The sequence below is a fragment of the Anolis carolinensis genome, chromosome 6 (genome assembly GCF_035594765.1).
Source record: "Anolis carolinensis isolate JA03-04 chromosome 6, rAnoCar3.1.pri, whole genome shotgun sequence".
Classification (NCBI taxonomy): domain Eukaryota; kingdom Metazoa; phylum Chordata; class Lepidosauria; order Squamata; family Dactyloidae; genus Anolis; species Anolis carolinensis.
In genome coordinates this window covers 27,298,766-27,326,462 of record NC_085846.1, presented here as the reverse complement: position 1 = coordinate 27,326,462, position 27,697 = coordinate 27,298,766, and the positions used below count along the sequence as shown (strand labels likewise).

Genomic DNA, 27,697 nt, shown 5'->3' with positions numbered 1-27,697 from the left:
TTTTCACATCCTCTATTACATGACAGAGAGCCACTTCACCTAGCAAATTAATCTGTTTCACACTTTATTTCACAGTTACTTGACAGAGGGCCACTTCACTTAGCAACAGCAACAGCCACTTCTAACTGTCATGGCTCAATGCTATGGATACCTGGGAGTTGTTGTGAGGTTCCAATAGTCTTTGGCAGAGAAGGCCAAAGACCTTGTAAAACTACAGCTCCCAGGATTCTGTAGCATTGATCCGTGGCAGTTAATTCTACAACACAGATACACTTTTCTTAACTTCCAAGATTCAATGTGATATTATCCCTCCGGGGGACTGAGGTCTGTGTGAGGGCCGAAGGCCTAAGCCAAGGCCTTGCTCCAAATCAAAACTACATTTCCCACCAGCCCTTGCTACTTGCGCCGTCTTGCGCATGCGTGTTCAAAAGAGGCGTGGAAAAAGGGGAAAACCCCGGGAGCGAACGCCGCCGGGTTTGGGGCGATCACTCTTAAAGGGGCCGCGCCAGGAAGCTTTGGAACGAACGGCCGTTAGGAGACAGCAAACAGGCGGTAAACAGAAAGGTGGGTGTTTGGATGGAAGCTGTGAAAGCTAAAGAGGCGCCAGAGCCATCGCTGCCTTTGAAACAAAGTTGTCATAGGTCGGGAGCGTTGCCTCTTGGGCGGTGGGTTGATATGGAGAAAGAAATAGTGGCTGCGAAGGTGGTCAGCTCTAATGGTTTGGTCGGGGCTCTTTTCTGATGGGCCAGGCTGGTAAGGGTGGGTTGCCACTGTATTGGGCGTGTTTCTGGGTGGGCCTTCTGGTCCTGGGTGGGGCAGGGCAGACATCAGAGGGTGCATCTACACTGTGGCTTTAATGCAGATTGGCAGCACTGCAACTGCCTTGGCTTAATGATGTGGAATAGTGGGAATTGCAGCTTTGCAAGGCCTTTAGCTTTATCTTCCAAAGAATCCTGGTGCTTCACTAAACTACAAATCCCATGATTCCATTGCATCGAGTCATGGCAGGGAAAGTTGTGTGGAACTGGTTGAGAGCAGTCCTCTTCAGATTTCTGATGGTTCAGTGTCAGAGACATTACATCAAATTGTTACAAATCATGTATAAACTTACATTCAGGCTATATATATAATGAGTGAATTTCATGTTTAGACTTGGGTCGCATGTCCAAAATTGCTCATTATGTACACAGATGTAAGTACAGGTCTTCTGAAATCAAAAACTCTTCTAGCCCCAGGCATTTTCGGGTCTGGGATATTCAACCTATATTGCATAACATCAACTGTTTTACATGCAAGCGAGCTAAGGTGTTCTTGAACACAATGGACAGACAGCACTGTCTCTGAAGAAGCCTGTAGAAATATCTTTCCCTGCCCCATTTAACTTTGTCTATGGGTTTTCCCCATCTTATGAGTTTGTGTTGCCAGCTATGGGTGAAGCAGGATGAGAAGGCCAGTATTGTTATCCTTCTACTTCAGTGGTTCCCAACCTTTGGGCCTCCAGGTGTTTTGGACCTCAGCTCCCAGAAATCCCAGCCAGCTTACCAGCTGTTAGGAACTGAATAATTTTAACAAACATCAACTTAACAGTATTTCAGTGGGACATGTGGGCCTGCTTTGGGTTGATGAGACAGTCAAGTTAATTAGGATTATCTTTGCTGTGTGTCTTCAAGTCGTTTCAGACTTAGGGTGACCCGAAGTCTAAAGTTTAGGGAGAGGGCCCAGTAAATGATCTCGGAGGGCCTTAGTTTGGGGTTACCTCTCTAGATACTCTGCAAGACTTTATTGTCAACTTCCAATAGAATCACTGTGGAGGACCGATAAATACCTGGTAAAGTGTTCCCTCTAGGAATCCCTAGGCTCTCCAGCATGACTCTATAGTTAACTTCCACTGGAAATTGATCAGAGTGTTGCTCTGGAGGACCTAGAGAAGTGGTTCTCAATCTGTGGTTTCCCAGATGTTTTGGCCTTCAACTTCCAGAAATCCTAACTGCTGGTAAGCTGACTGGGATTTCTGCGAGTTGTAGGCCAAAACACCTGGGGACCCAAGGTTGAGAACCATTGACCTAAAGACTCCTTGAGACAATGTATTAATCAAATCTGCAAGCAATTAATCCGTAAAAGTAAAATCCGTAAATGTGGAGGGTCAACTGTATTGTACTGTCCTTTCTGTGTCTAGTTTGCGAGAAGGAGGGATTGGGCACAGCAAATATGTTCGCCCCAAAAAAACTAACCCGTATCAGTTCCTTTTTCAGAATAGAAACACATCACTACCAAACAATGAGAAGCTGTGAGTGAGATTTGAATTCCTGAAGCAGTAGAAACCCCAGGCAGGATATTTGACTCTAACAGTACAGGTTTGAGAGGACCATGTAATGTTTCTGTTGAATAGTTAGTGGGGACGTAGGGCCCTTCCAGGCAGGCCCTATATCCCAGGATCTCATCCCAGGTTTTCTGCTTTAAACTGGATTATGAGTGCATACTGCCAGATAATCTGGGATAAACAGAAAACTTGGGATCAGATCCTGGGATATAGGGCCTGTTTGGGTGCACCTCCACTGCAGAATATATGCCATTTGACACTACTTTAACTTCCATGGTTTAATGCTCTGAGATCCTGGGAGTTGCAGTTTGGTGAGGCACCAGCTAAAGTCCTTGAAAAATTACAGTGCACATAATTCCATAGCACTGGGCCATGGTAGTTAAAGTGGTGTCAAAGTGCATTAATTCTACAGTGTAAATGCACCCAAAGAGTCAAGGATCAATGGTATGGAAGAAAACAAGTCTTCAGCCCTAGATTTAATTCATCAGAATTTGAAAGTGAGAATACAAGGCATCAATGATGTTTATTAGTTATTTACCATGCCGCGTTGCTTAAATACCCTAGGACCTAAAGACATCCAAATGCCATTTGATCTTAAAATCTTAACAGCTCTGGTTAGTTTGGATGGGAGACCGCCAATGGATACCAGGTGCTGTAGGCTATATTTCAGAGGAAGGAACTCGCAAAACCGTCTCTTAAGTATTGCTTGCCCAATATGCTTGTGAAATTCAACGGACAACTTGAAGGCACACACATCTGGACCTTTTGAAAGGTCTTTCAGTTGCTGATTTCCAGTTGTTAAATAGGAGCAGCAACAAACCTTTCCAATTAAACTCAGGCCACTGAAGTGAGGAATGTTTTGGGGTAATCGGGAATGAGCATTTGTGCAAAAAGACCATGGGCTCAGTTTAAATCTGGCTCAGAAAGCAAATTTGTCTGTTCACAATATGTTCAGACACACCCTGTTCTTTCATCCCGTCTTATGCTCCTGGCTCTCTATAAAGGATCTTGGGATTCTCTAGGAGAAAACACAAGGTAGATTCAACAACCCTGAAGTAGATTCAACAACCCTGAAGTCTGCCCGCCCCTGATACGGAGCATTTAATGGACAAATCACTCAGAATATAAGAGGTTACATGGATTGGTGGTTAAGTGACTCACTGCTCTTAATCCTCATGTTAAATTCAAGATATGTCTTCTGACACATTGATGTTGCCCTGAGGGTATCCGGTGAGCATCTGGTGGAGGCTGAATTCAAGCAAGGGGTATGTCTTGTAGTTTAGATTCTTGGCATAAATACTAAGCAAGCCCTCTGCGGATGTATGAGAGTATGCCTCTCATGAGTTTAAGATGTACTGGCCAGGGCACTGTTTTACTTCTAAAGGGAGAAGTACTTGGTCTCTATCCTATTTGGAAGCTGGGACCTGCATCCTGGCACTTTTTATCTGCTCATATGAAGTTTGTGTGCGCACAGATGGACCTTTATTTTGTAACATGGAATTTTGGGTTATGTCCTAAGGTGGGAAATGAGGTTTAATTGTAGAGGAAACAGTGAATTTTGTGAGTGAGTTTGTATTATATACATATAGCAGTTAAAATGGTGACACCATTTTAACTGCTATGTTATTAGGTGGAATCCTGGGATTTGTAGTTTGGTGAGTTATTTAGAATTTAGTTCAGTTGAGTTCTTAAACTTTCTAGCATAGAATTCTAAGTACGCCACTCAACAAACCCCACAATTCCATAATATGAAGCCAAGACCTTCAGCTAGACTTCCTTACATCTTGGGTGTGTCTGATATCCTGAACTTGCTGCGTAAAATGAGAAAACTAGATAAATTCCTAAGTCATATGACCAGCACCTCTACCATGAGAATGGGGGTGGTGTCCATAACTAGTTTTGTTAAACAACTACTTCAGCAATCTTCCCTATCTCAATGCTTTCCAATTAGCAACTCCCATCTAATATCAGACGGATGGAATTTGCAGCTATTTATTTATTTATTTGCGACATTTATATCCTGCCTTTCTCACCATGAAGGGGACTCAGAGCAGCTTACAAGTTATATGTACATACAATTTATTATATTATTAGCATAGGACAATATTAGTATCATATAACTTGTATATATACTAATATATTATTATACAATATATTATATATAATATTATAATATATATAATATATATAATATATACAATATATTATTAGTATAGCACAATATTAGCATTAAATTACTATATTGTACTATATCGCTATACTGTGATATTATTAGTAATAATATTAGTAATACTATTAGTAATACTATTAGTAATATTACATGTAATATATAATCTATAATTAATATTATTGCATTATTATTAGTATAATATTGTATTATATTATAATATTATATTATATGTATATACAATATATTATTTTTATATATTATTCTATTACATTATAATATTAATATTATATGTATATACAATATATTATTTTATATATTATTATATTACATGTAATATATAAAATATAATTATTATATTGTATTATTAGTATTATATTGTTTTACATTATAATGTTATTATCAATCAATATTATTTATTATATAAACGCTGAAGACTGAAGCTATAGAGTGCTAAGGAATGGGGGAAGGACATTGTCAGAATTTGACCACTGAACCAGACAGCACTACCATTGAGAAGAGAGAGAAACGAACTCCCAACTATTTACTTCAAACTTGGTAAGTCATGATAATAAGCCCAAAAAGACCAATACATTCTCAGGCTATGAGCTGTCAAAGAAAAGGGGGCACCACAATGTTGGGGTGCTCTAAAAAGACCAAGAAACTCTGCATCTGTGGGACACCCAAGAAAAAAATTGAGAAGCCCTCAAAGAACCAAGGAGAATTTGGGGTGCCTCAAGGAATGGGGGAAAAGACACTGTCAGAATGTGACCTCTGAACCAGACAGGAATACCATGGAGAAGGGAGAGAAACGAACTCTAGCTATTCACTGCAAAAGCGGATGATCATGATAAACAGCCCAAAAAGACCAAGAAGAATTAGGGTTTCCCCAAAAGTACCAACAAACTCTCCAGTTATGAGGTGGCCAAAGAATGGGGAGGTGGCAACCCAAACTCAACCCAAATTATATCTGGAAGATATGGTTGTGAGAAGCCACTTTATAGAATTGGGTGGATATACATAATGCTTCATTCATTCCCCGTGTTCTGGACAATAATTTATACAGGTTGAGTATCCCTCTGGATTAGAAACTTGTATTTGTGTATATGTCCATGAGAAGATACCTTTGAGATTGGACCCAGGTCTGAGTACAAAATTTATGTTTCATATACATCAAAACAAATTTTTCTTTATTGCGGCCATAGACCAGCATAAAAATTGTGTATAAAATTACCTTTGGGCTATGTGTATCATACAAACTTATATCAGGCAGGGGCAAACTTCAGCCCTCTGAGTATTTTGGACTTCAACTCCCACCATTCCTAACAGTCTCAGGCCCTTTCCTTTCCTTCCTCAGCCGCTTAAGCTGATTGCATCCCACAATGTAGTGTATGGTGCTAAAGCAAGCATCTTTGAACAACCTTCTGCAACACATGGCACATGAGAGTCTTTTCATTAAATAATAGTGTTATGAATCCACGTTAACTGTCATTACAACATCTCATGGAATCCTGGAATTTGCATTTAGAGAAAGGCATTTAAAATCCCCAGTTGGAGCGTTCCAGTTCCTATTAGACTACAAATTACAGAATTCCATAGGATGCAACCATGACTATTTATTTATTTTGTGTGAAAAGCATTGCATAAATAAGTATTAAACTGATAAAAATGTAGGGAACACAAGCAGTTAAGCAATGTTTGATCAAAAACAGGCAACAGTGATCACATTGTCTGTAGCTTTAAACAATTCTTCCTCTGTGCATGAGGCAGGGCATTGTAGATCCAACCCAAAAGCATTGCCATGACTATTGAAGTGGCAATTTAAATGGATAGATGGAAGATTAATTGGGACTAAGTAATCTGTAGGCTAACCTGTAGGAGCCCCCCGATGGTAAAGCGTGTTAAAACGCTGAGCTGCTGAACTTTCGAACTGAAAGGTTGCAGGTTCGAATCCAGGGAGCGGACTAAGCGCATGCTGTTAGCCTCAGCTTCTGCCAACCTAGCAGTTTGAAAACATGCAAATGTGAGTAGACCAATAGGTACTGCTCCGGCGGGAAGGTAACAGCACTTCATGCGGTCATTCTGGTCACATGACTTTGGAGGTGTCTACTGACAACACCGGCTCTTCGGCTTAGAAATAGAGATGAGCACCAACCCCCAGAGTCGGACACGACTGGACATTAAGTCTGGGGAAAACCTTTACCTTTATCTACCTAACCTGTGATACCACTTGGCTTTTCTTGTACTGGGATACCCACCTTGATAAACCAATATTTTCTGTGTGCTTGGATATACAAAAACATTTTTCCTAGGGAGAAAAAAAACATAAAACAAATCAAGCAAACCATTTAAAGAATCTTATGTGTGTCCCTATCCCTATTCTCTGTACCAGAACAGGGGTCTAGATCAGAATCTATGAACTCTTTATTATATGCTTACTTTTCCTGAATTTTAAGTAAATTCTAGGAAACAAAATACCTTCATTTATTTTATTTGTATTGGCACTAAAATATGTTTAGGATTAATGGTTTCTGATATTGGAATTTTACTCTCTGGCCCAGCTGCTTGGATAGTAACAGTGCTTACTTAGATGGGTGGGAGAGCTCTCTGCATATGTGCTATGATAAACTGATTTTCCAGATCCTGAGGCTAAATCCTACTGAATTTAAAAGTTAGAATTAAATTCCAGCTTGGTGGCAGGTGGCCTGTTATTCCCCAGATTGCAGTTCCATAACCCCCCTACCATGCCTGTTGAAGTTTATGTAATCCACACACCTGGAAGGTGCCAAGCTGGTTATCCTTCTTATCAGTCTTTGCTCAGAGTTTTTTTAAAAAAGTTGATTTTGTAGGCTTTTATTGCTTTGACTAAGGTAAATTTACGATTACTATATAACTTCTCAGTTTGGGCTGCAGATCCAGTAAAAACATCAACAAACTAACTGTGGAGGATTAGCAATCTGCCCCATTTCTTAGCTAAAAGCAGTGATTTAGATTATTCAGTCTCTGCTAGTACAGTCATATTCATCACAAAAGCCCTCTTAATGGCCTTTTCATGACAGTCTGTGGAGACTCTGAGGGCAAAATGGGACCAATAGTATCCTACATAACAAGGCCATTATGGGAGATTCAATAACATTTGTAAATTGCTTTGGAAGTCAGTAGAGGTGCTACAGAAAGAAAAGCAGGTCAGATAAGCTTAATTAGTACTTGGCACAGATAGTTTGCAAATATGCAGCCTTCTGCCAAGGCCCATATCTACTGCCAGCCCTGAAGCTCCCTGCTGATTCTGCTTATTATCTCTGTGGAGATGAGCAGTTAAACTATTAAGGAGAACAAGAACCTCTGTTCATCTTGTTGTGTGCCTTCAAATCCTTTTGGACTTGTGGCAAACCTGTCATGGGGTTTTGTTGGCAAAAGGAGTTTGCCTTCAACTTCCTTTGAAGTTTCCATGCTAAGTGGGCATTTCAAACTTGGTCTCCCAAGATCCTAGTCCAACGTTAAAACTACTACACCATGTAGGCTGTTCTGCTCATTTAACCCCAGTTCTATTTCTGCTAAACATGGCAGGACGGAAGAACAGGAGTTATGTAGAGGTATCCTCTACTCTAGTTGTTCTCTATACTATATAGTTGTAGGAATCAGATCCAATTCTAACCATCACAGCTCCATCCTGTAGAATCTTTAGCTTTGTAGTTGGATTATTTTAGAAATGGGCACACTTGGGCACGATTCAGACTGGAGAAGCAGAGTGTGCCATTTCAGTCATGGGTTACAAACCACTGTTTCGTTCAGCACTGCATTCCTCTCAGTTACCTTTCAGACTTTCTTTGAGAGTGAAGTAGTCTCCATGTTTCAATTGGAGGCTGTTGTTGCTTGGTGCCTTCAAGATAATGTAAATTATGACTACCCTAACGTAGAGTTGGCTTGATTTATTCAGAGGAGGTTGACCATTGCCTGCTTCTTGGGCTGAAAGAGGGAGAGTTGTCAAAGATGGCTGATGGGGATTGAAACCCTGCCTTCCCAGACTCTTAAGGTAAAGGTAATGGTTTCCCTTGACATTAAGTCCAGTTGTGTCCGACTCTGGGGGTTGGTGCTCATTTCCATTTCTACCCCGAAGAGCCGGCATTGTCCGTAAACAACTCCAAGGTCATGTGGCCGGCATGACTGCATGGAACGTCGTTACCTTCCTGCCGGAGTGGTACCTATTGATCTACTCACATTTGCATGTTTTTGAACTGCTAGGTTGGCAGAAGCTAGAGCAACAGCGGGCGCTCACTCCGCTCCCAGGATTTGAACCTGGGACCTTTCAGTCAGCAAGTTCAGCAGCTCAGCGCTTTAACACACTGAGCCACCGGAGGCTCCTCCCAGACTCTTAGCTCAGCTCAAATCACTACAGAAAGAAAGCTTGCTGGGAGAGGGATATTGGCTGAAAAGTTTGGGGGGATGCTGGGGGATTGGGAAGGCCAGCAGCAGTTTCAAGAGCCATCTGGACTCCTGAAAGTTGTATGTTAGCAGCATAATTCCCACCCTAAAGTTAGGTAGATAAATGATGCTACAGATCAGGGGTCCCCAAACTAAGGCCCGGGGGCCAGATGCGGCCCTCCAAGGTCATTTACCTGGCCCCCGCCCTCAGTTTTATAATATAATATTTTTATATCAGTTTTAATAATATAATATATTGTATATACATATAATATTGATAAAATATTATAATGTTATACAATATAATACTAATAATGATACCATATAATAATATTAATTATATGTTCTATATTACATATAATATTACAGTATAGTGGTATAGTTCAATATAGTAATATATAATGCTAATATCGTGCTCTGTTAATAATATAATATATTGTATGTACATACAGCTGCTCTGAGTCCACTTCGGAGTGAGAAGGGTGGGATATAAATGTAGTAAATAAAGGTAATAAATAAATAATTAATTTTAGACTTAGTCTGAAATGACTTGGAGGCACACAACAACAACAACAATCATAATTAACTTGACTATCTCATTGGCCAGTAGCAGGCCTACACTTTCCATTGAAATCCTGATAGGTTTATGTTGGTTAAAATTGTTTTCATTTTTAAATATTGTATTGTTCTTTAATTGTTATTGTTGTATTGCACTACAAATAAGACATGTGCAGTAAGCATAGGAATTTGTTCGTATTTTTTTTCAAATGATAATTCGGCCCCTCAACAGTCTGAACGATTGTGGACCGGCCCTTTGCTTTAAAAGTTTGAGGACCCCTGCTACAGATTGTACAGTAGAGCTCTCTAGAAGAGAAATCAAAAGTCCCACTAAACTACAGATTCCATAGCCATAGAGCAGTGGTTCTCAACCTGTGGATCCTCCAATGTTTTGGCCTTCAACTCCGAGAAGTCCTAACAAGTCCTGGTAAACTGGCTGGGATTTTTGGGTGTTGTAGGCCGAAACACCTGGGGATACACAGGTTGAGAACCACTGCTGTAGAGTCTTGTATCAAATTGCTACAACTGTGTAGTGTAGACACATTGTATTAGTAATATAGGAGCCAGCATGGTGTGGTGGTTAGAGCATTGGACTATGGCTCTGGAGACTACGGTTCAAATCCTCAGTTAACCTTTAAATCCACTGGGTGACCTTAAGGAAGCCATACAGTATCACTTTGCAATGGCAAGTCTTGACAATGAACTTGCTAAGAAAACCCTGTGATACGTTTGTCTTAGGGTCACCATCGATTGGAAATTATTTGAAGGAACACAGCAACAGCAAATTTGGCCTGCTCTGCCCACCTGTTCTCCTTGGAAACCTGTGCAAGTTCATCAGTGTATTTTATTTATTCAAAAGCCATCTGGACTTCTGAAAGTCTTTATGTTGTGATTGGCTTCTTGGATGCTGAATAAACAAGCAAACATCTCAAACCATATAAATCAGAAACAAAACCCCTGCCCTTGGACTTGGAGACTAACAAGACGAGGCACACAAGGGAAGATGAGCTAAAGGAGAAAGTAAGAGGGAAGATCACTTTACAGCAAACCGCTTCTTTCTCATACTGTCAAAATGCATTTATATCTGTCTAGGTCAGGCTGACTTTTCCATTCTTATGAACAGAATGTGGTGTAACTCTCTGCTTGTCCTCATGCCATGGAGGAAATGAAAGGTTGGCTTATGTGGCTCCAAGATATAGTCACAATGACTAGAAAGATTTCCTCATTTATTTTGTTTAAAAGGGAAATGTTCAACAAATACTTGATTTCCTGCCCCACTGAAGAAGTCTCTTATTCTGTCCAGTAACTCAGCTGATGACATTCAAATGGTTTATGCTATCAACTTTTAATCCTGCACCCCTTTCTTGTTCTTTACAGATGCTTTCCTCTGAATTGTGTTTGTAGGATGTTAGAATCTCAAGAACAAGAGGTAAGACCTGAAGCTTAGCAGACATGGCTACATGGCATAGCTTAACTTGGATGTTGGAAATGATGGATGTTTTGTGAAAAATTAATATGCTACCCTAATTAGTTAAACATTTCAACCATTAAAATGTTTTATTTTAGCGTTAAAGGCTGATCTTGGTATTTTTTGATTGACCATTATGGTTTTTCATTACTTTGATTTGTTATATTTTCAGGTACTTTATCCCTTTGGGTGATTTTTTTCAGATCTTAAATGATAGTTTCAATTTAATGATTTAATGAATGAATAGGTTCTTCGCGGGAGAATGGGCTCTTGGAGGGAGGGGATGAAAAATCCTTCCCATAGAGATTCTCATAAAGACTGTGCGTAGTTTGACATCACTTTAACTGCCATAGCTCAATGCTATGGAATAATGAGAGTTGTAGTTTTACAAGGTCTTTAGCCTTCTCTGGCAAAGTTTGCTGGTGCCTCACCAAACTGCAACTCCCAGGATTCCATAGCATTGAGCCACAGTAGTTCACGTAATATTAAACTGTGCTAATTCTACAGTGTAGATGTACCCTGTGCCTTCCTCACTGCTTGTAATATCTCTATGGAAAGGAATGGTGATGGAAGGGGAGATTAGGACATTTAATGGTGGAAGCCACATGTAGGGCTTTGGAGGTGGGATATGTACAATCCTGGTTTTTTAAAAACGTTTTTTTTAAAATAAAGTACAGTGTTTTCCATTTAGATAAGCTCTTTCTGGTCCTTCTAATCTGCATGGTGTACAAGGGACCAAAGAGGCAGACTTGTTTTATCTCAAACACACAAAGGCATTCATTTTCAGACATTATTTCCTGGTTTTCTGAGAAAGTCAATTAACTATGAAATAAGGGAAGTTCCATGAATAGAGCTTGCAACCAAAGCTCAAAGTTGTTTCTGTTCACTCACATGACGTAAAAGCTTCCTAGAAAGCCTGTATTTATGTGTGCTATAGTACATAAACAGATAGGTTATGTAGCCTTTACAAAAATGTGATTCAGTGGGTTAGATGCTGCACTTTCCCCCAGATGTTAGGGCCGGGATCCTTTAATCCCCAGGGCAAGTGGGAGAAATGTCAGCGTGAGAGTGTTGCTTTGATAATGTGTGTATCTATATTTTTTCTCACTTACTAGACTATGTTTTTGTTCAATTGACATACTCTGTGCACTGGTGCTTGGGGTGTAATGTGCCATGCTTAATGTCCTCATTAGGATATGCCCCTTATAACATAACTGAAGTTTGTCTCTTGTCATGACATTACCAGGGGTTATCTAAGATCTCAGGTTTTTACCCTGATATCTCAGAACCTGGAATGGTCCTGATCTGGTAACCCTAGATGGGCATAATTAAGTTCTACAAAAGCATAATGAGAACAGTAAGAAAAAGTGTATTTCCTTCCTTATTTGTAAATATTAGAGAGACACCCCCTCTGAAACTGTCTTTTAAGGCGAGTAGTTGCAGAAAGGACTTTTAATCTGGTTCCCTCCCACACTTTTGGATTGCATTTATTCTGTTATGTTTTAATAAATCTGGTTTTGCTTTAAGTGTGTTTTTCCATTATTTCCTTTGATTATCAATTTTGGAAGAAATAGAAAGTATACCACTAATCAGTCAAGAATCTCCCCACCTTTTCATCCCTAGGAGCTGACTACTGTGCGTGTCCAAGATCCTCGCGTGCAAAACGAGGGGTCCTGGAACTCTTATGTGGACTACAAAATATTCCTCCATGTACGTATGGAAAGACTGGAGCTGAAGGTAGCCCCAAATACAACAGCTTTAGTGGATAAATGGTTTGTCACTGCTGGTGGAAAATTTTGGTGTGAGATTTCTGTTTCTAGTTTTTACTTGTTCACTAAAGGATGGTTGAGGCTCTGGGTGTGTTTCACATATGTTAGATTGTATTGTTGCTTTTTCAAATCCTAGGGCAAAGAAAGGATTGCAGTAAGTAAGTGTGGGCACCATATACACAGCTGTGGTACGAACTGCAAATACTAGTTATGATATAGTAGTAGTTACAGCTGGTCCAAGTCTTCCAATAAGAGAAATACACTGCCTAGGTACAATAACTACTGAATAGAATATATTTGCATTTGTCACTGTTGGCTCTACTTGCTTTGCATTTGGAGATCTGCAGTGCAGCAACACTGGAAGACTGCATGATCGCATCCCCAGGTTGAATATTCAAATGCTAACAATGAAAAGGAGAACCTATTAATATGAAAATTGTTTCAATTAGCAAAGATAACAAGCCTCCATTTACTTTCATGGCCCCTCTTATCACCAATTGAACAAACACAATTTTAATTGGGTTGCTGTGAGTTTGTCGGAACATGTATGGCCATGTTCCAGAAGCATTCCTTCCTGACGTTTCGTCCATATCAATGGCAGGCATCCTCAGAGGTTGTGAGGCCTGTTAGAAACTAGGCAAGTGAGGTTTATATATCCGTGGAATGTCCAAGAAAGAACTCTTGTCTGTTTGAGGCAAGTGGCCACCTTGATTAGCGTTGAATAACCTTGCAGCTTCAAAGCCTGCCTGCTTCCTGCCTGGGGGGATCCTTTGTTGAGAGGTGTTAGCTTGCCCTGATTGTTTCCTGTCTGGAACTCCCCTGTTTTTTTTTTAGTGTTGCTCTTTATTTAATGTCCTGATTTTAGAAATTTAATACTGGTAGCTAGATTTTGTTCATTTTCATGGTTTCTTCCTTTCTGTTGAAATTGTCCACATGCTTGTGGATTTCAATGGCTTCTCTGTGTAGTCGGGAGAGAATGCTTCTGGAACATGGCCATACAGCCCAGAAAACTCACACCAACCCCATGATTCCAGCTATGAAAGCCTTTGACAACACAGTTTAATGGTAATACTGATTAACTAGTGCTCCCCAAACTTTGGTTTCAGCTCCCAGAGTTCCTGCCTGTTGGCCAATCTAGCTGAGGTTTCTGGGAATTGAAGTCCAAAACAGCTGGATTATGGTGGAGCAAAGCATTTGTAATTCTAGTTCTAATTCAGTGGCCAGCAGAGGGAGACAGCCTAGAAAGAGAGTCTGAGATAAGCAGAAATCCCATAGCAACACTGTCTTTTGTCTCATTATACAGACCAACAGCAAAGCCTTCACAGCCAAGACGTCCTGCGTGCGCCGACGATACCGTGAGTTTGTGTGGTTGAAGAAACGGCTCCAGAAAAATGCCGGCTTGGTGTAAGTGTGAAACAACGGTCTCATTAGAACAGCCTCTATCTTCCAAAAGCCACATGTGCTTGCTCTTGCAAACAACCAAAGTGTTTGCAACTCAATGTTGACATGTAAATACATTAGATGAGAGAGAGGGTTTCACACTAAAGTAGGGAACCTCAAGCCTAAATCCAGCCTTTTTGGGCACCAATCCAGCACTTGGGCATTTCTCCGGGGGGTGGGGGTCACAGCCCCTAGACTCCATCATTTGCTGATTTCCTAGTTCTTGTATATCTCTCATCACATTTTTAAAAAGGTTGAAATAATCTTTTAAAATTTAGGTAGTGGTAGTAATATTTAAATATGCTAGTATTTTGGGGATCCACCCACCACTTCTATTCTGAAATAAAATTTAACCCTTCAACCAGCGTTTCTAAACCTGGGGGTCGGGACCCCTGAGGGGTTGTGAGCAGGATTTCAGAGGGGTTACCATATTTCTGATGGTCTTAGGAACCCAAATCCCTCCAGTATTTTCTGTTGGTCATGGGGGTTCTGTGTGGAAAGCTTGGCCCAATTCAATTGTTGGTGGGGTTCAAGGGGCTCTCTGATTGTAGTTGAATTATAAATTCCAGCAACTACGACTCCCACATTTCAAGGTCTATTTTCCCCAAACTCCACCAGTGTTCACATTTGGGCATATTGAGTATCCATATCAAGTTTGGTCCAGATCCATCATTGTTTGGAGTCCACAGTGCTCTCTGGATGTAGGTGAACTACAACTCCAAAACTCAAGATCAATGCCCACCAAACCTTTCCAGTATTTTCTGTTGGTCATGGGAGTTCTGTGTGCAAAGTTTGGTTCAATTCCATCATTGGTGGAGTTCAGAATGCTCTTTGATTTTAGATGAACTATACATCCCAGCAACTACAACTCCCAAATGACAAAATCAATCCCCTCCCAACCCCACCAGTATTCAAATTTGGGTGTCTCGGGTATTTGTGCCAAATTTGGTCCAGTGAATGAAAATACATCCTACATATCGAATATTTACATTATGATTCATAACAGTAGCAGAATTACAGTTATGAAGTTGCAACAAACATAATTTTATGGTTGGGGGTCACCACAACATGAGGAACTGTATTAAGGGGTTGGGGCATTAGAAAGGTTGAGAACCACTGCCTTAAATGTACATAAAACTTTATTTTAAAGAGGAAAGGATTGGGAAGAGAAGCTTTAGTAGCACCTATGAGACTAAACTGATACATTTCAGCATAAGGTTTATTTTAAGGCTTTATAGATCACTCTTATTAAAGTGGCCGAGAGTGATGGAAGTTGCAATCTCACACATATTCTGGGCCCAGAGTGGGGAAGCCTGTTAGCATAATTGGGAGGGGACTGTAATCCCTTGTCGAGGACATGCCTTGCAAATAGAAGGCCTCCAATTCAATCCCCAGCTTCTCCGGTTTCAGGGTAACTGAGCTATGACCTTGATGTAGCGCCTTGGAACTGGCAAAACTTTCCCATAAATCTAGCTTCTGACAGGCTCAACTTGTAGCATCCCAGACTTTCTCTAAGGAGAACTGTCATGATCTAACAGTCTGAGCTCTTGGAAAACGTTTATCTCACTTACATGCTTTGCTAAGTGTCATTGTCTGAATCCAATGAACCATAGGCTATTTCTACTAGAAGCTCTTAATGTTTTATATGGGGACAGAATGTGAGAGACAGCCGATAGAACAGAAAGTTTTGTGGAGAGGCCTCCCCTTGAGTTTTGGAAAATTTACTTTTTTGGATTAGAGTTACAAGTCTGGCTGGTGGCTGTGCAAGCCATTAGGAAATATACCGTAATTTAAAAAATAGTTTCCCAAAGCTTTATGCTTTTTGTCATGAGCTGAAGCAAGAAGTAGAGTGAAGGTGGGGAACTGTTGGCCTTTTCAGATGTTGACAACATGCTCCTTCCATCATGCTTCACTATTGAGCTGAAGGGGACTGGAGTTTGATGCTATCTGCAGTGCCATAGACACACTTGGAAAGCTAGAGGCATCTCCTCCTCATCAAGTGCTGGCGGTCTTCATTTTTTGAGCTGCTCCTCCTTTTACCCTGTTTTCCAGACCAGTCCCAGAGCTTCCAGGGAAATCTACCTTCTTTGCAGGCAGCACTGATGAATTCATTGAGAAACGACGACAAGGGCTTCAACAATTTCTGGAGAAGTGAGTAGAAAGTTGGGGGGAGGCAAAGTTGGTGGAAAGCAGAGGATCTTCAGCATTTTTATTGGAGAAACTTTTATTGGAGACTGGCTTTTGACACTGGACTTGAGATGCTTAGCAATGGGGTGGGAAGGCATCAAGTTCAATAGAGACCATGTTCAGATCAACATGTAGTGCAGTGGTTGGGGAAAGTGCTGGGCTTCCAGATCTGCTAATCTGTTTGTCCCTGTTTTATTTCATTTGGACTATGTTGCAGTAGAGGTGGGTTTGGCTTCATTTACATTTCCTCTTTTTTGGTTTGGCCATCCTTTTTTCCTATGTGTAAAGAGACTTAAGGGTTGTCTCACTTTGGAATAATTCTATCAGGAAACCAATCAAACTTGTGGAAAGGTGATCAGTTCAGACTTACCCAGTCAGCATTGTGAAGGAAGGACTTCTTCTAGATCAGTGGTGGGTAACTTACAACCTGTAAGTCTCAAATGACCCTTGGAACACCATGACTTCTAGGGGGCATGGGGACGTTTTTGCTATGGTTTGGGGGACTACGGCCATTTTATTGCCCTTTACTTCTTTATAAAAGAAATCTCAATGGCCTGGGACCTTTCGGTGTAGCAATGAGCACAATTAAAATGCTGGTTATAATTTTAAAACCCTTACATGGGTTGCTTAAGAGTACAGAGATACTCCTGATCAGTCTTAAGGCAGAACAGGGTATAGGGTTACAGCCTGTGCTGCACTCCTCCTGAAGACACAGCCTCGCAGTCTGGGGTGATCCTGGATTTATTGCTGACCCTGGAACCTTAGGTGTCAGCCGTGGTCAGGAGTGCTTTCGTGCAGTTAAAACTTGTGTGCCAGCTGTGCTCATACCTTGAGATGCCAAACTTGGCCATGGTAGTCCACACCTTGGTTATTTCCCATTTGGACTACTGCAATTCTCTCTACATGGGGCTGCCTTTGAAGATAGTTCGGAAGCTTCAACTAGTACAGAGATCTGTGGCCAGGTTACTAACAGGAGCGTGCACAGGGAGAAAACCACTCCCATGTTGCAGCAACTCCACTGGCTGCCAATCTGCTTCCAGGCTAGATATAAAGTGCTGGTCATTACCTTTAAAGCCCAAAATGGCTCATGTCCAGGCTACCTGTTAAACCATATCTCCTCGTATACACCATCTTGGATACTGCGATCATCGGAGGAGGCCCTTCTGTCAGTCCCACCCCCGTCTCAAGTGTGGCTGGTAGGAACAAGAGAGAGGGCTTTCTCTGTGATCATCCCCACTTTTGTAACTCCTTCTCTAAAGAAATAAAAATGGCCCCCTCCCTTCTCTCCTTAAAAAAATCAAAAACTTATTTCTGTTCATTGGCATACAGAGAGAATGATTAGAATTTCACATTCAATCGGTATACCTGTTCCGAACTTGTAACTATACTTTGACTCAGTTGGTTTTGGCTTGTTGGTACCATTGACCTCGCTGGCATTAGTGACTGCATAATAATTTATTTATTTATTTATTTGCAGCATTTATATTCTGCCCTTCTCACCCCGAAGGTGACTCAGGGCGGATCACATTACACATATTAGACAAACATTCAATGCCTTTTTAACATAGGACAAAGACAAACAACAACATAGCTCCGAGCTTGCTCTCCCGTCTGCGCCACAGCCCCGGGCTGTTTAATATTTATTAAATTTAATAAATTATTAAATTTATTAAATTTAGTTTAATATTTATTTTAAATGAATATTATAGTTGTTTATATAATTTATGATTAATGTCTGCTATTTTGGATTGTTTTTGGGGGATATGGTTGTTTGTTTTATGTTTCTAATTTATGAATTGATCTGGCATTGAATGTTCGCCATATTTTGTTGTGAATCCACCCAGAGTCCCCTCAGGGAGAGAGGGCGGAATATAAATAAAGTTTTATTATTATTATAGCTCCAAGTCATTTGAAGGGCTGTATTCTCTCTTACAAACCAGCCTGTGCTTTTGAGATCTGCCAGGGAGGCCCTTTTTAAAGCCTACTGACATAATGCACTGGATATTGCCAATGATTATACTGGTGTGTGTATTTTTAATAATGTATGTTTTAATTTGGTTTTAATTATTTAATTGTATTTTAACTTTTGTGTGTTGTTGACTTTGAGCAATGTCTTGTTGGTTAGTATAAGTCACTTTGAGTCCCAATCTGGGGAAAAGTCGTGATGGAAAATAATAATATTTGGGGATTTTGGGGGTCAAGTCCTTTAAAAAATATTTTCGAGATGATGTTGTGGCCATCCAAGGTCTCTTAGAAAGCTGATGCAGCCCCTTGTCCTCCCAACAGTTGTTTGCTGCTTTTCAAAAACAAAGCTAGGGAACTGGTGATGATTTAAATTGACGTTAGACTGTATCTACCATCATCCGTCACTATCAGTTGTGGCTGGCTAGAGCTAATATAATCATCATCATCATCATCTATTTATAACCCACCCTCTCTCCCCAAAGGGACTCAGGGCAAACATTCAATGCTAAGAGCAAACAAAGAACAATCAAGATTAAACTTACAGTAAAATAAACTAAATATAACATATAAATAACCAAATTTAACTACAGAAACTAGGGTAAAGGTAAAGGTTTCCCCTGACGTTAAGTCCAGTCGTAACCGACTCTGGGGGTTGGTGCTCATCTCCATTTCTAAGCCGAAGAGCCGGCGTTGTCCATAGACATCTCCAGGTCATGTGGCCGGCATGACTGCATGGAGCGCCGTTACCTTCCCGCCAGAGCGGTACCTATTGATCTACTCACACTGGCATGTTTTCGAACTGCTAGGTTGGCAGGAGCTGGGGCTAACAGCGGGCGCTCACTCTACTCCCCGGATTTGTACCTGGAACCTTTCGGTCCGCAAGTTCAGCAGCTCAGCGCTTTAACACACTGTGCCACCAGGGGCCCCCATGGAAACTAAATAAACATAATATAACAAAAGGCCAGCAGCAGTTAAAACACAATACTTTAAAAACATAATATAGTATATTTCAATAGCGGATCTGATGATCAAACAGTTTTGGTATGGCTACTTGTTCTCCAAACTATGGACTCTAAGGATTCTCTAGTGGCAAACTACTTATGTAACGATTCATTATGTAAGTGAATTCATACTGCATGATTCATACTGTGATCACGCAGGGAGACAGCAGAAGCTGCAGTGCTGGAAGGAGACAGTCAGATCTAACCTGTTTCTTTCTTAAATATATTGCTTTAAAGCATTCTCAGGGGCTTGGGGAATTTCCTGTTTATGTGGTTTTCTAAGCAGACATGACAAGAAGCCACCCCAAATATTGGGTTTGGACATGGCTTCTTTTATAGCTTGAGAAGCATTACTTCTTATTCTGTTCGATTTATGCATGCATGCATACATACATACATACATACATACATATTTATACCTTGGTTTCCTACTTTACAAAGAAATTACTAGCTAGCAACATACATGAAATAGTAAGATCTGCATGCCAGCAATTTAGGAAGTTGCATATGAAGAGAGAAGCCCATTACAAATCAATACTAAATTCAGGGGATTAGTAGAAAATCTTCCAATTTGGCAGATTTAAAATGTGCTCCCAAAGATAAGTCTTGGGGAACAGTTCTATGGTCCTTGGGAGAACATCCTGGATGTTAAGCCTCAGCCGGCCAGGGCACCAAGGCCTGCAGCGTTTTAGGACCTGCACTTTGACATAGATAATGAAAAGGAATTCACTGACATTGCACCCTCCACAGAGGGGCCTTTACAGCTGCAGGTGCCTGAAAATGTTGATTATAGCGAACCGTTAATTGGGGAGGATTCTTCTAGTTCTTCCTCGCAAACAGAGCCAGATGTGGAAGAAATGCCTAGGAACGGGGTGTTTAACTGTAGAGATTTTGTGACTAGACAAAGGAGTGAAAAACAGGAAATTTGCCACAGCCAGAGACTGGCAAACAGATGGGAAAATGGGTAGCGTTGCCTTGAGAACGTTTTGGGAGTTTGTACTCCCCAAATTCTGGACAGACCAGAATCTGTTAAAAGTGTGCTCTTAGGTGGATTCCTTTGCGGTGTCAACGATGCTTTCTGGAGGAAGGTTTTTCCGTTCCTAGTTCCTGTTCAAGCCTAGTTTCTAGTTTCCAGTCGGGCTGCGCCAGGTTGCAACTCTCAAGTAGACTCTGACTTTACTTCGGATGTTATTCCTTGTTCCTGATTCAAGTTTTGCTTCAGCTTTAACAACTTGTTTACCTTGATTGCTATGCAGCATTTCCAGTGGATAGAACTCAGTTTTCTACCAGCCTTGTTTCCCTGTTAAACTCTGTGGACTTGATTTCTTGGGAGAGCTAACGAGTTCTCTTTTTGTATTATAATATTGGACCTTTTCCTTCACACCATTGGAACTGTCATTGACTTTCTGACAAGAACTATTCCTTACTCAGACTTTATACTTAATTTCTTTTGAATCTATAATTGCTTTAATAAAGATATAGTGTGTTATATTGGTTCTTGTCTGGTTTTCGAGTGCTCACGCTGCCTTGGGGTGCAACACTGGAAGACCTCCTTCTGGGCGTTGCAGTGTGCAGTGGGAGGTCTCCAAACTCCCTGGAAACTTCTCCTGACAAAGGGAGAAACCTATATTCTCCCTGTAGGCTGGTGTAACTCTGAGATAGGAGAGAAAAGGGGATGAGGTTGACAAAAAGATTTTTAAAGGTGGAAGGAAAACCTGCACCCTGCCCATCTTCTTCTCCAGCCATTCTAGATCTTCTACTGTGAATTTTCGCTCTATAACCCAAATAGATTTTTGTTCCATGAGGCAATGGAAGGCCGTCAAAAAGGGGACAAAACCTAGATTTCTAACCAGCAAGGATAAGGACATAGAGAACACATTATGTGTAGAGATCTCCCAAATATCTTTCCAGGAACTGCTTGGTGGTGTCTCCCATGTTTAGTTTTTGCCATCGCCCATTCTCTGCTTTCTTTTCTAGGGTGCTACAGAATGTTGTACTCCTTTCGGATAGCCAACTACACCTTTTCCTCCAGAGCCAGCTCTCTATACCAGAGATTGAAGCTTGTGTCCAAGGTCGGGGCCCTCTGAGTGTTACGGACGCCATTCTCCGCTACGCCATGTCAAACTGTGGCTGGGTGCAAGAGGAGGACAGCCACTCCACTCTGCTGGTCAGAGGGGACTTCAGCAGCAGGTGAACAGAACAAACGTCTTCTTATAGTTCCTAGTACAGGCAGAATTTTCTAAAGTAAAACCAGAGGTTGGAAAAGGGACATTTTTGAACTCCAGCTGCTAGAATCTCCCAGTGTGCATGGCTGTTGGCTGTACTTGGGGAAAGATTCTGGGAGTTTTTCAGATTTTACTCTTTCAAGTTCATGAGCAAAATTATGATACCAACAATTCAGCCCTCTTCTCCCACCAGATAAAAATTGGAGGAGGAGGATCAACATTTGGGAAATTTGAGGACTGGAAGAAGTCAAGTCAATGCTAAGATTTCCAATAGGGCAGTGGTTCGCAACCTGTGGGTCCCCAGGTGTTTTGGCCTACAACTTACAGAAATCCCAGCCAGTTAACTAGCTGTTAGGATTTCTGGGAGTTGAAGGCCAAAACATCTGGAGACCCATAGGCTGAGAACCATTGCAATAGGGTCATGCCTTCCTGCCTTCTTCTTAATCATAGGCAACTACTTGCCATATGGTTCATCCTGTGATCAAGGCTTGGAGCGTGGAGCACACTGACATAATCCATACTGTTGCAAGAAGCAAAGTGTGGCTTGCTTAAACATACTTATAGAAGCCACGTGACTAAACACCATATCAGTCTCCTTTACAAGCTGATTCAATCCTTTCCCCATAACCTTAGAAAAAGTTTGCTAAAGCCGCTATTTTTAGTAGGTGAGATAAATTCCTGTTCTTGAAGGTTTTTACAAAAATAACTTGAAAGAGTGCAATTTCACTGAATATATATCATGCCTTCTGGGTTAGAGAGAAGGGCAGTGGAGCATAGGCTTCAGAGTACATTCAGTCCAGTTTACAGTTGTTTCCAGTTCATGGTCAATGTTGTGCTTTCTCTTCTTTTCTCCCGTCTTCTCCCCTCACTGCCCTCTGAATTCATAGCTCTGCTTAGGCTTTGCAGTGGTGAATCTTTGGGCATTCAGAAAGATTTTACCACACTTTGCATTAGATCAGTGGTTCTCATACGCTGGTCCTCCAGTTTTTTTGGGACTTCAACTTTCAGATTCTTGAGCATTGGGGACAAATTGGCTGGGGCTTCTGGAAAATGAAGTCCAAAGCATTAGGTGAGCCCTTATCTAAAATGACAAACAACTCAAACAAATGATGGAGAGAGCCTGCGGATCTGCAAAATGGCAGGAGGCTATAGCATGTTTTGCATTCGCATCAGTGTAGTGCTTGGTATGTGGCAAAATCAAAGTTTGCTTTTTGGAATGTTTTTTCCAAATATTTTTGAGCCCTAGTTGATTGAATCCATGGATGCAGAACCTGTGGATACAGGGGGAAGGTTCTATTTACAAATATAAACTTTTCCTGACAATGTTAGGAAACTTGGTTATTGCACTTTAAGAGACCCAAACATCACTTCTCCCATAGAGCTTATTTTAGATGTGCTTTTAATTATGATTTGTATTTTATCTTTTTATTGTGTTATGTTTTCATGCATATTTGTTTCTGTTTTTATTATTGTATACAGCATCGAATATTTGCCTTTTGTATGTGTAAACCGCCCTGAGTCCCTTCGGGGAGAGAAGGCGGGTTATAAATAACATTTATTATTATTATTATTATTATTATTATTATTATTATTATTATTATTATTCCTGGGAGTTTAACTATAAAACAATACTTTCCCAAGCCCTGCTTGTAACCAAGGAACCCTGAATGAACCAGAGATCTTGAACAAGAACTCTGGTTTTGAGTTCCTCTTAAACTGAACATGGCTTTTCTCTCTTGAAGCTCTGATGGAGGAAGCCATCTTGGCCATGGCTCCCTGGAACCTGTCGCTCATTGGAGTGATGTCAGCCTGGAAGATAGTCAGCTGGAGAGCCCCGATTCTGAGGAGGAACATTTAACAGCAGGGCTGCTGCCCATTGACCCTGGAGCATCACCTGAACCTGTCAAGGAACAGTGAAAGGGAAAAGGCATGGGTCCACTCAGGATGTCCTTGAGGCTGGCATGTTAACCTCTGGCCCTTCCCTGGAAATCACCTTGCCTATCTGAACTCCAGAGCCCTGTGCTTGTGCTGTAACTGGCAACCTAAGTGAACAACCAAGCCTGGACCAATGGGATACCTGAGCAGCCAGAACTGATGCTTCGACAACTGAGATGTCGCTCCAAATACATTGTTCTGGTGGTTTATACCCTGGGTATGAAAAGAGATGCCTTCCAGCAAGGCCTTGTCAGTTGAACACTGTCTCCCACTTTTTTGGTACATTGTTGGCAAGGTATTCTAGGCAGGAAACTGCTGTCAGTTTTGTTTTGGCTGCATCGTCTTCCTCCGCTCCTGCTGCCTCAGCCCCCGTAGTTGGTAGTGCTTCTTGCAAAAGCCCAGCTGCCTTGTGTTATCTTGTAGGCATGTCAGAAGAAAAATAGCCTAGGGTTAGACTTTTCCTGTGCTGTGCAGAGCCAGGGAGCCCACCTGGCAGCCGTGGATGCCAGGCCCGCATCTGGGATCCCCTGACAGAGCTGCGTGCTGCTGCTGGGATCAATGCCCGGGCAACCTCCCCAGCTCATTAGCGCTCAGGTGGATTTTTCTGCTGTAGTCCGGCTAAGGGGTGCGTGAGAAGAGATGCAGAGGGCTAAAGGGGCTGTTGCTCTTTGGCCAGTTGCTATGCATGATGCATGCCTTAGGAAGAAGTTTTTTCCTGATCCATTGCTCTTCCTTGGCACAGTGCACAGATTGACTGGAGAGGGGTTAATGCAAGTTTGTCATATGCTTGAAGAAATTGAGCACACTCATGTGTGCACACACCCACAACTGTAATCCCTTGGATTAGTGTTCCTGATTATTAATCCCTTGCTAGTATTACAGCATAGGCTGCAGATGAGAAATTTTGTAGGCTCCAATATAAAAATGTGCAAAACAAACCTCGAACGTGTCCATTTTTTTCTGGATCTGAGAGATATCAAGGCTGTGAATAAACCACTCAAGTAGGCTGGAAGGCATGGATGAAGGTTCCAGTCTCCCCATTTTTCTTCTTTCTTTCTTCCTCTTTCCCTCCAAATAATTTGCTGCGGTAGGTAAAAAGAGCTTCCAGTACTACCCATGTTATAGTTTCCCCATCCATATTCATTGAAAAAGTAGCATGTTTCTTGACCTATAATTTGGAGACTCTCAAATGGTTGGGTAATTTCTCATGTAAACCAGAAACATTTTATATTCCACACTTTGTGCGCTTTGACTTTTAAAACCAGAATAGAATACTGCCTCCTTGTCCTTAAAATACTTCTTTTATCGTTATCACTTCACTTTTCTGCTTTCCAGTTTCATTAGACCCTATATAAATTAATATATGCGAACTAGAAAAACTTGAGGTAGGCAGTTGTGGCCTTCTGGATGTTTTTGGCCTGCAACTGCTGGCAGCCCTATCCATTATAGCTGCTAGCGAAGGATTATGAGAATTGTAATCAAAACATCTGGAGGGCTACTGTTGCCTGCCTGTGCTATAAACTTTTGGTCACATATCTCTCTAATCCTCTCTGCTCCCAATATAATTATGCCATATTTTAAATGTCATTTTAAGAATCTCACATAAGGAATTTTAGAGGGTGACAAAGAGAAGAAGGTACATGTACTTCTTATTTCACTGTTTACATTACAGGGATTTCTTTCCTGATGGTGACATTTTCTTCTTAAAATGATGGTGTGCAGGTAGTTCAGAAGCTGAAAGACCTCTGCTACTTAACAGTGAGATTGATAAGAAGGAAGGTGTTCAAGTAACATTAGCACTTTTTGTACCTGAAGATCTTTTGTCTCTTTACATAATTTTAGAGTGTGCAGTCTATATGGGATAGGCAACTTTTGTTCTTGTCAGTGATATATCGTAAATGAAAGACTTCAATGACTAAGGGCTCTGTAAATGAATATGGAAGATTGCCTAGCACAGTGGTTCTCAACCTGTGTGTCCCCAGATGTTTTGACTTTCAACTCTCAGAAATTCTAACAACTGGTAAACTGGCTGGGATTTCTGGGAGTTGTAGGCCAAAACACCTGGGGACCCACAGGTTGAGAACTACTGACCTAGCATTTTATCTTTCTTCAGGGACATGGGAAGATACCATGACTGGGCCAGAGGCTGGAGTGGAGCTCTTTGTCAATGCATATCAGCTGTATGTGGTAGAAGCACATTCTACAAATGCTTGAAAATTTAAACCTGTAGTAGCCAGTTGGTAATATAGTTTATTTGGCAACAATCCTTGGACAACATTTTAAGGCTGCATGATCCCCATCCCTGGTTTAAAAGTTGAATGTGTCTGATAGTGGGATCATTTCTATTTATAAGCTAAACTCATCAGTGTGGGAATAGTCGTTGTTTTAACAATGATAGTAGGCTATTACAGTTGAGTCAATTGGATTGATTGAGTCAGTAAGACATTTCTTATACTAAGGAAGGTCTCTGCTTGCTGCCCAGTGTATTCTGGTCAGAGCATGGAAAAGTTACCTTTTTGGAGTATAGTGGCGATATCTGGGATTCTGGGAATCCAAAAAGTAACTTAAGGCACTGTTGCTGATACACACAGATAGTGGTGGTATATAGGATGCTATTGAGTGTTGACAAGGACCTGGAACAAAAGAACTTACAGTATGACCCCCATATCAGCAAGGAATATACTTCAGAATTTTGTGTGGAGATGGTAAACCATGGGTAATAGTGAATCCTATTGAACAAACTTCTGTCGGAAGCATACCATAGTAGAGTCATGCTGGAGGACTTAGGAAGTGCTTAGCAAGGACATCTCTATGCATTCCTGGGTACTCCAGTGTGGCTGTGGCCAATTTCAACTGGAAGCATACCATGAAATTTCCTGGAGGACCTAGAAATTGCCTAGAGAAGACATATTTGGTCAGATGCATTTGTAAATGAAACTGTGAGCATCGATCCTGCAGATATGGGAGCTGTACTGCACTGTGTTTCAGCTTATGACACATTCCAGTGTAATGCAGGACTGAGGAATGAAAGGCATAGAGTAGATTTAGTGATGCTACTATCCACTGACTGTTCCTCTTTATGTCATTTAGCTATAACAATAAGAGAGAACCTGTGTACCTATTTGTTTAACTATGCCTTTCTCCTCCATAGCTCCAGCAACTAAGCATCTGCAATTTGGCATAGATATTGGGGACTTTGGAATTGTGCATCTCAGGGTTATTTTGTTCTTTTAAAGAATGACAATTTTGTTTGTGAAAACTTACCTGTAGCTTGCAGTAGAAGCTCCGAGGCCACTAGGTGCTAGGTGTGACAGAGCTGGGGGAAGACTTGAAAGGGTTTCTTTCTCCCACAGGTATTTCTATTAATCCTTTAATTTCTCAAACAGTGAGTGAATGAGTGAGTGAAAGACTTACCTAAAGTTAAAGTGAAGGGAAGAGAGCGAATAAGATAAAACTCTGATCCAAGTACTGAGCAGAGGGAGAAAAAGACTAGTGAGAAAGAAAACGAAATCGGGAAGGGGAGAGGAATGGGCTTAAAAGAAAATGGTGGATCTAAAAGGTTTCCACTCCATATAAATCTAGTATTTATGGTAGTCTGTTCCATACTGGTAAAAGGTAAAGGTTTTTCCCTGACATTAAGTCTAGTCATGTCTGACTCTGGCGGGTGGTGCTCATCTCCATTTCTAAGCCAAAGAGCCGGCGTTGTCCATAGACACCTCCAAGGTCATGTGGCCGGCATGACTGCATGGAGCATCGTTACCTTTCCGCTGAAGCAGTACCTATTGATCTATACACATTTGCATATTTTCGAACTGCTAGGTTGGCAGAAGCTGGGTCTAACAGTGGGAGTTCACCCCACTCCATTGATTTGAACTACCGACCTTTAGGTCAGCAAGTTCAGCAGCTCAGCGGTTTAATCTGCTGTACCAGCGAGGGCTCGTTCTATACTGAGGATAAGTAAAATGTCCTCCTTTACTAAGGATGCTGTAAGAAATAATGAGAGAATTTACATAAAGTATTTTAATAAACATGTGGTACTCCACCTATGTAAATGTTTAGGCTCTTTTGTTTTATGTCAACTGCTTGAGAGCTGTTGCCCTACAGATGTTATGCCTTTGTGGCACCATCAGAAATCCAGTGACATGTGCAAACGGCTGTAGATGAGATTTTGTTGGGCTCCAGTGCTGCTGTCCTTAGGGAGGTCTTGAGTTTGTGGAGGAACGTGGGAAGGAGCTAAGCT

At 41.2% G+C, this 27,697-nt stretch overlaps 1 protein-coding gene across 4 annotated transcripts; it reads left to right on the top strand.

The window, feature by feature from the left end:
- Positions 1-417: 417 nt before the first annotated feature.
- Positions 418-24,395, top strand: snx11 (sorting nexin 11). Of its 4 annotated transcripts, none has more exons than XM_008113479.2 (8): positions 418-564; positions 4,924-5,045; positions 10,845-10,896; positions 12,559-12,645; positions 14,008-14,108; positions 16,197-16,295; positions 21,275-21,487; positions 23,265-24,395. In XM_008113479.2, exons 3-8 carry the CDS (start codon positions 10,873-10,875, stop codon positions 23,437-23,439), a joined length of 699 nt encoding a protein of 232 aa, XP_008111686.1. In that variant the 5' UTR covers positions 418-564; positions 4,924-5,045; positions 10,845-10,872; the 3' UTR covers positions 23,440-24,395. The 4 variants fall into 4 exon arrangements, with proteins under 4 accessions (XP_008111686.1, XP_062813085.1, XP_008111685.1 ...); XM_062957014.1 differs by lacking the exon at positions 418-564 and adding an exon at positions 3,567-3,585; XM_008113478.2 differs by lacking the exon at positions 4,924-5,045 and having other exon boundaries at positions 421-564.
- The last annotated feature ends 3,302 nt before the right edge of the window (positions 24,396-27,697 follow it).

Coding starts and splice junctions, on each gene's coding strand:
- snx11 (XM_008113479.2), top strand. CDS start 10,873: ATGTTAGAATCTCAAGAACAAGAG. Junction 10,897..12,558: donor TAGAATCTCAAGAACAAGAG/GTAAGACCTGAA, acceptor TTTCATCCCTAG/GAGCTGACTACTGTGCGTGT. Junction 21,488..23,264: donor AGAGGGGACTTCAGCAGCAG/GTGAACAGAACA, acceptor TCTCTCTTGAAG/CTCTGATGGAGGAAGCCATC.